The 12,354-nt window shown below is 35.5% G+C and overlaps 1 protein-coding gene across 4 annotated transcripts in view; it reads right to left on the reverse strand.

Moving 5' to 3' along the window:
- Positions 1-12,354, reverse strand: part of CADM2 (cell adhesion molecule 2) — a 640,862-nt gene that overhangs the window by 94,907 nt on the left and 533,601 nt on the right. For all 4 annotated transcript variants that reach the window (XM_061344413.1, XM_061344414.1, XM_061344416.1 and 1 more), the window contains one exon: positions 162-252. In XM_061344413.1, coding sequence (XP_061200397.1) covers positions 162-252 — 91 coding nt within the window. The remainder of the gene's footprint in view (positions 1-161; positions 253-12,354) is intronic.

Below are 12,354 nucleotides of genomic sequence, written 5' to 3' on the forward strand. Positions count from 1 at the left end.
CTACAGACACTTAATGAAGACAGGCTTCAAGGGGTTTTCTATACCAGAGATTACTTTACACCCCAGGATGAAACAAAACCAGCAGATTTCTGCAGCGGAAGATTGCAATCACAGCAGAGTAAAGAAAATAACAAAAGCATATTACTTGTTAAATCACTTACACTGGTTTTCCTTTGGATTCACAAGTCAAAATTATAGATTGTCCTTCTTCAGGCCATGAATTGGAAGAAATGATTTTAACTAAAGGTGTATCTAGGAAGAAAAAAAATAGACATCTTGTTGATATACACACACACACACACACAGAGAAAGATTTATTATATAAGAGTACATTCTTCTCTACTTGCAAAAGACTATACCATCGATTTAATTTACACTTGGAGATGCTATTATTTGGAGCCTTGTGCAATTTCCATTGTCTTCAGGAAGGCAATAAAAATGACCAATGGAACTAAACCAGTAACATTTTATATCCCAAGGAAACATGGATAGAAAGCACATGTATACTCAGAGGAAAAAACTTTTTTCTTTCTGTATTTGATGCAAATACTCAATACAACTATTCCTAAGTCTGATATCTAACAACAAAATAAAAACATCAAGGACGAATAACAATTACTCTGCACAATTGTTTATCTATTTTTTAGTAGATATGGTGGAATGATGCTATTAGAGGAATGAATGCAATAGTATACATTTGAGTAAGAACAGTTTTATTGTTGCTGAAACTTGAAACTAATAATAAGAAAGCTACAATGGGCTTTCAGGTAAAATACCTTATTACAGGCATTATTTCTAAGATGCAGTAATGCTGCCCCTAAAACAGAAAAAAATTACAAAGAGAATGTTTTAAGTATCTGCAAAAAGCATTACAGAAAAGTCTGTAATCTGTCCTAAAAATTATTCCTATACATTGGAAATAACTTTATAGTTTTAAATGTAAAAAGATTCACAATAAGTACTGTGAATTCATGCAGAATGAAACATTTGCAGTAGATCTTTAACTTGAAAAAATATTCTCCTAATGAAAATATTTTGCATGACTTTGAGAGGCACCTCTTATAATGAAAAAGACAACCATAAAGAAAGAAACATCCCTATACAGAACTCATTTTTTCTTTAGGAAAAGGAATAAAGAGTAACAATGAGGAAGATTTTCAGACTCAGTAAGGAAACATGAATTCTCATTTCCTCCACAGTTTCCTAACACAAAACACAATCTTCATCTATGGCAGGAGAAATACTTTAACCTGCAAAACTAGAGTATCTAAGTTTTGTCTCATCCAATTTGCAAGTCCTACGCTCATTAGCAGAGAGGCAGCAGTGACACCACAGACACCCTACTATCAAGCAAATAAGAAAGAGCATGACAATATGACCCTACAAAATCAAATGAAAAAAAAAACCCCAAACTTGCTGTAACAATATAAGTTCTTATTATGATGCAGATAGTCCTATTGAACACTAAATGATGTATAAGCAATTAAAAATGTTGGAAGCCTTTTTATCACTTTTACTTTTGGCATATCCTATCAGCATGGCACAAGACAAGAAAAGGGGAAGGCTTAGCATAGATGTGCCATAATTCTACTGAAAGCACGGTCAACGTCATTTTGCTTTCAGTATTGCTGCACTAACCTTACACCAGTAGCAAATCTGTTCCATGAGTTCATATTTTTAAGGACCCTGCAAACCATTATGCAGGTGACTAATCCTCTGGAGGTCATGCTGGCATTTGATTCATTTTTAGTACATGCTTAAGGCACTGACCTCAAGTGCCTCAATAAATCAGGGCATCAAGTACTTCTGTGATTTCAGTGGTGCTACTGAAGATGAATAAATTACTCTCTTGACTACACACTGAACCAGAGGAACAAATCAGTGTCAGATAGGAATATGAAGAATTTAACCAAAGGAGGGAGACAACTAATGCAATGAGATCAAGAGGTTTCTAGAGAAATATTAAAAAAAAAAAAAAAGAGCAAAACTTTGATGGAAGTAATCATGATAGCCACAAGTGAGGAAAGAAATTAAAGGCCCATCTTGCTAGCATTACTGGCTTTAAATATTGAAGAAATGATCAGTAATTTATACATTACTGTAAATGACCCATAAAATAGAAGAGGGGACTTCAGACAATGAAGCTTTCATTTGCATGGATCAGTACAGTGCTGTTTTCCCCAGCTTGAAGTTCCCATTCCTGCTTTGTTTAATGCCCCAGCCAGTTCTCTGTTCTCCAAGCACTCCTAAATAGAGCTTACAAAGACAGAATAAGAGAGGTCTTGTATTTATGTTTAGCTTTCTAAAGCACAATAGTGTAGGAAGTATGTTTTCACTATTAATTGACTTGTACAGTAACTACTTGTTTCTTTATAATGGGAAATACAGGGTTTAATTCAACACACAGTTTTTAGGGAAGCTTACAATGGACAATTTTTGTATTCTATTAACAGTCCTTTTTCAAAGACTAGTTGGGGTGCTTCATTCCCAGTGTTACTGTTTCCGCTTTATTTTCAAGCTATGCTTGATTTCTCTTCAGAATTAAAGTGTACACTTAGAAGGGGGAAACTTTTAAGACAAACTTGTCCTCCATTTCACATTCACATCAGCATTTAAAATGAGAAGAAATCTTCAGAATAATTGCATCAAAACTAACCTAAATATGCTATTTTAACAACTATAATAACCCCCTGCTGACATTTTTTCCAGAACATAAAATGCCCTTACAAAATACTACCTCCTGCTAGGACTGTTCATTTTAGAAGAATTTGACAAGTACAAATGTACTCAATGAATACTGTGAGCTTTAACCTGTCACACTCAGAAGTATTAATCATAACAACTTGAACATCACCTAACACTCACCAAACACCACCACCACTAGAAAACAAAGTCTAAAGAAAGAAAAACACATCAAGACCAACAATGCAGTAAGAGAGGTTGATTTATTTTCAGATATGTTCATCAGCTTGTCACAAGTAATGTAGATATGTAAAAAAAATCCCTACTTTTACAACCAAAACAAACAAAAGAAGTAGGATCAAGGGTTTTATTCAGGGTCAGAGCTTCTGTTGCTCTTCCTCTGAAGTTGGTAGAAGTCTATCAATTCACATCAGTTAAACTTACCAAACTTTAATAATTTGCATCCTCTTGTAGGTTTGGCCCATGGTAGTAAAACATTGCAGATAAGTAATTCAAGCAGAATTCTTACGAACAAAGGATTAGTGACTGAAATATCTTTATGATACCTACAAATATGCCCTTATCCTGAGCTGCAATGACATTATGAAGATAAATATTCCAAAAAGAATAAGCATTGGGAAAATCCAATTAAAAAAACAAAGAAACCCAAAATAAGCAAAGAACAACAAAAACAACAAAAAACACAACAAAAAAAACCCCAAACAACAAAACACAGTGGTTTATGCGAATGTAGGTAATATAGCAAGTCTTCACAGTAAAACAGACTGGTTTCAATACCCAGTGGCTTATTTATTCCCATGCATCTCCAATATGAGAGCTTGGCCCTCCAGTCTTTAGCGTGAGCAATGAGTACTTAAAAGCTGCAATTAATTGCTAGCACCAACCTAAACTGAGACTCAAACATGTCTTTAGAGACATAGCAAGACATAGTCTATCCTCCATGTGCCAAAAATGTGCCTTTTTGCTGGACATAACAGCTTAGCAGTGGTTACAGATAAAAACTACGGCATGGGGATTTTTAGATATCTTTTCCTATTTCAGGGGACTAAAGACAAAAGTTCCACTAAGTGATTACACTTCATCTGTCTCTCTAGGATGGTGGTGCATCTCGTCGCACAAGACCAGGAAAGCCATTTCAAAGGCTTGAGAAGATTTGTCTAGTTTTGATTAGACAGTATCACCTTTATTCAGCAACATACAAAAATCAGTGAATGCATGTGGAAAATTGATTTCAGTTTACAGTGGTAATGAATGTTATCTGATATACGAAGAAATTAAACACTTCACAGAATGTTTGTTGTACTCTTAGCAATAACTAATGGCAATGTTAATACCTTGTGGAACTGCTTTACTGCTTTATTTAATCTCTTTGAAGCGATTTCAAAATGACAGTGGTTCTTTATCTTTCACCAGACCTTTCCTGTTAATCAGATCTTCAATGCTAAAAGGTGTGTTGATTTTTTTTCCCCCAAATGCACTTGCTGTTTTTACACTAGTGGAAGTAAGAAAGATTTAATTATGTATTCATACTATTTTTCATATAAATTTCTTCACATAGATTTCCTCATATAAAGTAATCATATGGAAGCCACTGGAAGGTTCCCATATGGTAAGTGATGTTGAACTATGTGTGTAAACTCTTGACAAGCACAGTGTAAAAGCAGGAACTGAATTCATAAAAAATAAAGAAATTTGCTTAAGATCATAAAAAGAAGATCACCAACAGAATCTGAAAATGAATCTCTACTAGTTTCTTCTTAGTGCCAAGATAGCAATAAAAGTAATTTGGCTTCTTTTTCCTATGTAACTTCAGGAGCCCTCAGTCCCTTCATTCCTTAGCATGCGACCTTCTGTGGGTAGCTTTTAATGGAACTCCCAGCTACTGGTTGAGTGACTAAATTCAAGTATGACCCTTATGCATCCTAGGACATTAATCAGAAAAGGTGTATAGGAATAACCAGAATTCAGAAGAAAAATCCTTTTGTGAAACAAAAAGGTAACATTATGATGATGTCATGATAGCATCATGTTATCTCAACAAATAATTTCTCTCTAATGTAATTATCTTCAGTTAATGTAATTACAATCCTAGAAACAGAAAATAAGACCACCTCTTTTCTTGGGCAGACGTTAGGGTGAGTGGAGTACATACGTTCTGTTGACACTTTCAAGAAATGACTATTGGAAGTAATAGACTATTTCAGGAGTAGAAATATTAGTGATCTCAGAGCTGTTAGAATTCAAGTAGCAATGGAAATGCACCTAGTCAAAGATGCATGCATCAGTCTTTTCTCCAGGTAATTTAGATATATAGATACATAAATATGTGTGTGTATATATATATATATATGTGTAGCTGTAATATAAACAGTACTTGCTACTAGACATCTCCCTACATTTTGTTAAAAGATAAATCTCTGTGTTGCTCACATCTTAGCCTTTGTTGGGCATCCCGTGGATTAACAGAAAAAGTCTTAGTGGTTCTCCTCCAGAAACTTACAAAGGAATACTGTATCGGAGGTAGATATCCAAGTCAGGACTCCCAATTTTCAAGTTCTCTGCTGAATTACTGTTATTTTTTTTAAATATAAATGCAATAACTTAATATGAAATTTAAATTCAGAAGCCCAAATATCTTCCCATGTGGCAAAAGTTCCACAACACAGAATGGAAGAACACCTCCTTCTTTTCACTTACAGAGATAGTGCTATTGATCCCTGAAGAAGGATCCTGAACTTCAGCATTCTACATTGTATACTCCCTCATGGATAATTTAATTTTTATGAGAAGAGGCAATCAGCCTACTGTAACTACTTCTTTAGACAATTTATTAAAGCCCATGCAGGGGTTATGAGAAAAAAAAGGTTCCTTACTGCACCACGTACTGAAGTATTCATACAAAGTAGACCAGATCCAGCAAAATACTTATTTGACAGTAATTCAGTGATGAGAGCATTCAACCCTTTAGTGTCTGTGGCTTAAGTATTTAGTCTGATTCAAACAGTGGAAGGATTTGTGTGCTGACCTCCCATGCAATAGTAGAGGTCTACCAGGTATTCTAAGGTCTCCCACTCAGGTTTTGAACTAAGATTTCACTTCGAATCGGAAAGTTTTTTCCTACGTATGTCCTAATTTGGATAAATCAGGATTTTCAAAAAATAACAGATAACAGAAAATTCTTAACCCATTCCATATTATTGTCCCTATTTACATTCGGTGCCAACATAACATGGAATACGCCATGCATATTTCTTAAATTTAAAAAAAGGTTTCTAAAGCCAGATTAGGATATTCATAAAAAGAAAAACCCAGAAAATGTCAATATTCCCTACATATTTCTGGTTAATTGAAAGTTCTGTCAGTGCTTAGCACCAAGGATTTTTGGTACATACATTCTTGGGTTTTACATGCAAAAATGTTACTGAAAAGTTTTCAAAAGCATTTGAGCAGGTGCTCTCTGAGTATCTGTCTTACTTGCCAAAGATGGGAACATATTTATTACTATTATTAAATTATATAATTAGAATATTTATTATAATTTATGTTTAAACAGGTTTAGACATTAAAAAAATAATAAAAAAAAATCACTAAATGTAACTGGAATACAAGGTTAGCTATTTAACTAACACCAACCCAAATTTAAGAAGACCTTTTCTAAACTGGCAAAAGATACATACTCAGTTGGGGATTTTAAGTTTGCACATTATTAGTTCACATGAAATGCACTGCCTCTTCAAGTCTTTGGTTTTAAACGTGCCTATTGCATGAAGTCTGTAACTCTTATTTCTCAAAGTAAAATGGCATAACAAAAAATATGGGTTCTAGAAAATTTCGATGACAATCTCCTGCAGTATTATCCATTCATGGTTTTGCATGCTCTACAGTGATTTTGCAAAATGCCTGGATCTTCTCTTTGCACCTGACTATCATGGGTTTATTCAGTACTAAATATAAAACTAAATATAAAACTAAATATAAAACTAAATATAAAAGTTAACTGCTGTTTAAGTAACAATCACTACATAAAGTTGTCTTGTTCTCAACTTATAGCTTTGGGAAGGTTGGTTCACATCAATTTAAGGAAAAGGGCAACAGTATCAAGAAGAAATCACATTTGTCTTGTGCTGTTCCTTTGTCAGAGAATGTACTTTTCCTGGTCTGTAGGATATTAAAAGACCTGGCACAAAAAATGTCCCATATTGTGACATAACATATAAGGTTTAATACATATAAAGTGTATAGAGAAAGCCCGAATTATTTTAGTTTATGAGTCTTTGGGGTTTAAACAGAAAAAAATCCACTGGTGAGGTTCTTTCCTTTATGCATGGCAGACATTACTGTGACATATGATCTCTAAACCTTTCTTAAAACACAAGGGATTCTGTGCTTTCTTCCATTTTTCACAATGTCCCACTTAGTCTTCCAAGTTCAAACTAGTACCAAGGAGCTAGACCTATTGAAAATGGTGAAGAAAGGGAATCACAACTACTCAAATGCTTGCCTGTTGCGAATTAAAATGTGCACCTTTATAGAACATAATATTACAACAAGCAATATTAAACCTCCAGAACAATGTCCTCCCATCTGATTAGTTTCTATGCAACCAAATTATCAGGTGCTTACTTCAAAATCAGGGGAAACACAATCCTATCCCTAATCACATTCTAAGTAATTGAAAACAGCTCATCGACATCATTTGACCCTAAGCCTCCACTGGAATACTTTGATTCTGATGCGTGTTTTCTTTGAAGGTGATTCTCTCTCTGTAATTTATGTTACTAACCTCCCTCCACTTGCAGTAAGAAGCTTAGTTTGTTTTAAGGAAGTCTGTGGTCATTGTTGGATTTACTGTTTAAGTGCAAACTATGTTAACAGTAACAGGAAAGACACCAATACAGGGAAAGATGAATACATCACTTGCAGCGTGAGCGCGTGTAATACATCAGGATGTGCTACAAGTGTAATTTGAATCCCTCCTTCTAAAAACATTCATACTGCCTTCTTATTTAATCTTTTAGGATGATGACTAGATGTATTTAATCACCTTTTGTGTATCAAAGTTTTCTTCTATACACAATGTTCTAGAAAGCCTTAAAAGTACTGCTAGTAAGAAAAGGCTTTATTTAACGATGTAATTCTGCATTGGATCCAATAATACAAAATATACTATTGGCTCCATTCAGGAAGAGAGCTGTGCTTGCATGACATAGCAATTCTTCCCACTGGGATCAGTGAGCTTCTATGAATGACATGTTTTACCTTCACAGACTCTTAAGTAACACAAGGAATGTGTCTTGTTAATTACTTGCCAGTTTGGAAAACACTCCCTTGAGCTCCAGGCAGCCCAGAGGACAAAATACATAGGCCCTGCCTATGGTATAACGTCCCTGTCATGGTTGAGAGATCGTCTGGCAGAGGCACTGGAATGTTTCTCTCCTCTAGAGGAAATTTGGAGTTTCAAGGAACAAGAGGAGGATTCTCATCTTCTCAGCAAGCACTTTATGCCTTGTTGCAATATATGAACTTCTGCTTTGATTTTTATACTCAGATGAAAGGTAGGTTTCTGTCATTGAGGGTTATTGTTTCAAGCTGTCTGTGTAGCCAGCAATTGCCACTGCCCAGGAAAACTCACAAATTTTCCTTTGTCACCAAAAGCAATAGAAATGCATTAGCTCCCCACCTTCCTGTTGTTGCCTACTGACTGCTCCCAAACCACTCTAAGTTCTACCACTGTGTGCATTTTACTAAGTTCATTTTACTGTGTGCAGCAGCATCTCCTGCCTTGATCTGCAACACTCAGGTTTACTCTGCCGCTTTTAATTAATTTATTTACCTTGTTTATTTTTTTGCACACTAACCACCATTTCCTCTGCACCAGAGTCCAAATTGGTAGGACTGATTCATTACAACACACTTTTCTTGTTACAAGTTTAGCTAAATTATGAGCTACCATCAGCATGTCTTTACTTCATACATTTATTTTATGACCGCAAACCTTCTGAATATTGAAAAGCTTTCATAAATTTCTCTGATATTTTATTGTGGCAGTGAACAACAGTCCTAGTGCTATCATTTAAAAAAAATGTTATAAAAATCTAACAGTCTGATAATAAAAGATTATTGCCACCTGGCAATAAATGCCTGCCAGATGATAAGATTTTAAAAGTATTTCATGACAGACTAATTCATTTATTTTCTACCTGGCTTTGTCTGATTTCTCCATGAGCATGTTTGTGAAATCTATTTTCAGCCTTCAACAGCCTTCAACATTTTTCATCATACTTTTTGTCTCTTATTTCCTTGGAACCTTTCCATCATTTCCAGATGCAAAGATAAAATAAGCAGATACCTCTGAAAATGATGATGTATCTACTTTCCAGATTAATTAGCACTGGAGTAAGCATAGGGCAGTTTAAGGTATATTTTTTTCCTTTCTAGAAACCATGAGAAGATAGCAATTTTCACATATAGATAGCACTTACAAACTTCTTGATAAGTCTATAATCCTACACAATTTTATTCCTACTTCTAAAAAAACCTAAGTAATTAAGCTTAGGAAAAAAAGACTTTTAAAGTAAATTCCAAGGACAAACCACTCTAGCATGTGCAAAAATAAGCATCAAATTGGATATCCCAAATGAGATCTTAAAGAAGAGAGAGGCGTACTCTAATCAGCTCTGTGAAAGTGCTCACCATTTTTAATAGCTTTTATGTTTACCAGCTGTGTGCATCCTACAGCTGTGAATCAGCATTCCCAAAAACTGGGTGGCTTTTGTAAATGACAAGTAGCATGGCTTCTGCCTGTGCTCTATTGCTTTGAATAAGCACTCACAAAGCAAGTCTGCATTGGTAAACTTCATCAAATTACCCCGGGAGATACAGAAAGTTTGACGTTCTGTTTCAGAATGTAACAAATGATTCAGTGATTAAACAGAGGAGAGAAAAACTGAGTATTATGTATCTGACAAATTATTTTATTAGTAGCATTCGTGGATGAGACACTCAAATGATTGTGGTATTTCACTTCAATAAATGTATTCAATAATACAGTAAAAATGAGATTTGTGATATTTTAAAAATACTTAGCTTTGATAGAAGTGAATATTTGGTACCATACCCACATGGAGATTCCTGTATCTTCCTTTTATACTCCTTTAAAAACTGCTTTACAGTCAAGCAGGACCCCCCCCCCCTTTGTTATTAGAGATTCTTTGATGACTATTACATCATCCTTTATCTTGCTTCATTTAATTTAGCTTGATACAATGTTTGGCGAAGAAAGAAGTAAAGAGAGTTTATATAAGGAGAGTGTAAAAACAATCTCGTAGACGTAAAACAATGAGCCAAACACCGATGTGGGGGAAAAGAAAGTTTGATCAGTGAAATACTCTCTCCTGACACTCATAATTCATGAGTGCCTGAATTCAAGCTAAGTTCACAGGAAACCCTTTAGGTTACTAATTCTGTGAATACTGATTACTTGGTTCTATAAATATTCATAGTATCTCTTTCAACTTCTCACCTGTTGGTCATACTAGACTCCAACACCAAAACTGCTAAAAAAAAAAAAAAAAAGGAATTAAAATGTGGTAGTACATAATGAGTGGCTTGGGGTTTTGGGAAGGCGAAAAAGAATATGGAGGTACACAACCAAAGCTCCACAGTTCCTCTTTGCTCCATTTAAAATGTGTTAAAAAAATTACCCTTCTTTTGTCATGCAATGTGTTCATTGATCATTCTTACCTACTTTGTGCTTGGTCTTAAAAATGGCAGAGATAAACTTCAGCATAAATCAGTGGACCCTGCTGAATTAAGTGATAGACAGAGTGGCACTGTGACTGCAGTTCTAAATGTGTGCCACTTCATGAAGATAGCGCCAGATACAGCTACTCCCTTTTACATGCTTATGCAGAATGGGTCACTGGTTTCTTCGTCATCCACTAAGTCCCCTACACACAGGATGACACGGTAGAAATAATACTTACATTTTCCTCAGTGAATGCAAGTGAGAAAGCTTAAAGATTTCATGTTGTTTAATTGTTCCTGTCAGGCCACTTCTTCAGACTAAACAATCTGTTCCTTTTGACATCTCCACCACCTTACAGTGTGCTCTCTACAAATCATTTATATTTCATCTCATTTTTGCCTATTCACCTAAGAGGAGTAAAGAAAAAAGGCAAGAGGAAAAAAGCTCTCTGCCTAAGTCACACATGTCATCAAGAAATGCCTAAGTCAGTGCATGACTTCCAGTGTAACTATCTTCTGTATCCTCAGTTTCTTTTGCTGAAGGCCTTCAGTTTGCTGTTCTGTCTGACTTAAATTACCTTAAATATGGCTTGAGAATTGCAGCACATTCAAAACTATTGAAGGAGTAAACAAGAGCTCTGGATGCTCAGTATACCAAAATACCCCTTCAAGCCTTTCTCTGGCACTCATATCAAATATTGGACACTATAAAGGTTTAATCTATATAAAAAAGAACCAAGTAGCTGTATCGGGGCATGAAAACTTTACTTCTTTCTCATAAATATATACTACATCTCATGAAGGGCAAACTTCTACTCCTTAGAAGGTCCTACTAGCAATCTCTATATATGTTTTCCATCAAACTGTCTCACCTGCTTGCTAGTCTTTAGTTTTTGAAATAAACAGCCCCCCAAACAGTTCTGTAGGGAAGGCATGGAACAGCTTTGTCCTCTATCAGTAGACTGACTGGCTGAAGGTGACCAGAGTTGTAACCTGGGGTGTGAGCTTTGCAGGTTTTGTAATTTTCAGTCTTCTTCCAAGATGATGCCATTTGAAATAACACCAAGACTAAGCTAGAAAAAAATGAAAAAGATATTTCAAACTTATTTCTGAAGGCAGCATGGAGAGTAATGGATCTTAGTCATGTCCCTTAAAAATTCTTGCTCCAGCTGGGACCTGATGTGTAACTTCTCAAACACTGGACTGCCATTCAGACACTCGGTCTTTATTGTCCTCTTTGTGTAATGCGATATAGAAAATTGTTTTCTAGTTTTTAAAGAAATTAAACCTTCCACTTCATATCTCTACCACAGATCATCTAATGCATTCACACTATATTAATGTAGGCATTCATCTCATCAAATACAATGCAGAGATTTATTTTTTTTTTAATCCCTTTTACAGTAACTGATTGTCACTTAGATTAGGAGCTTTAAAAATCAGTCAGTCAGTCTTGGGGATACTGCTAATGAGCCATTTGTAATCATTATTTCTGGAACCTACCTCCCTACCTAGAGAAAGCTTTATAATTACAGGAAATCTGCTGCATATCCTTTTCTACACCATTACAATAGTTTTGTCATCTTTGCAGGCAGATGAACTAATTTCTCTTTCTAACATCCAGCTATGAACATGCTCCAATGGTTTGACTGACACACTGTGGGAATCTGTACTGGTGACAGTGGCACACGACCAGTTGTGACCAAGTTAACAAGCGACCTCAAAAGCCTACAGTGAGCTCTGTAAGGTTCCGTTCCTAGCCTCATCTCCAGAGAGAAAACAGTTGTTAGCCCACCAGTGCTCAGTAATTCAGAAGTATCACCATACTGACCGAAGCTAGCATCTCCACATGGGTTAGCAGTATGCTGTTCAAACAGGTATTTGGAACAAGTTCAGGGATGACCT

The sequence above is a fragment of the Neopsephotus bourkii genome, unplaced genomic scaffold (assembly GCF_033783945.1).
Source record: "Neopsephotus bourkii isolate Nb327-2 ecotype Australia unplaced genomic scaffold, CSIRO-AGI_Nbou_v1 NB_214, whole genome shotgun sequence".
NCBI classification, from domain to species: Eukaryota; Metazoa; Chordata; class Aves; order Psittaciformes; family Psittacidae; genus Neopsephotus; species Neopsephotus bourkii.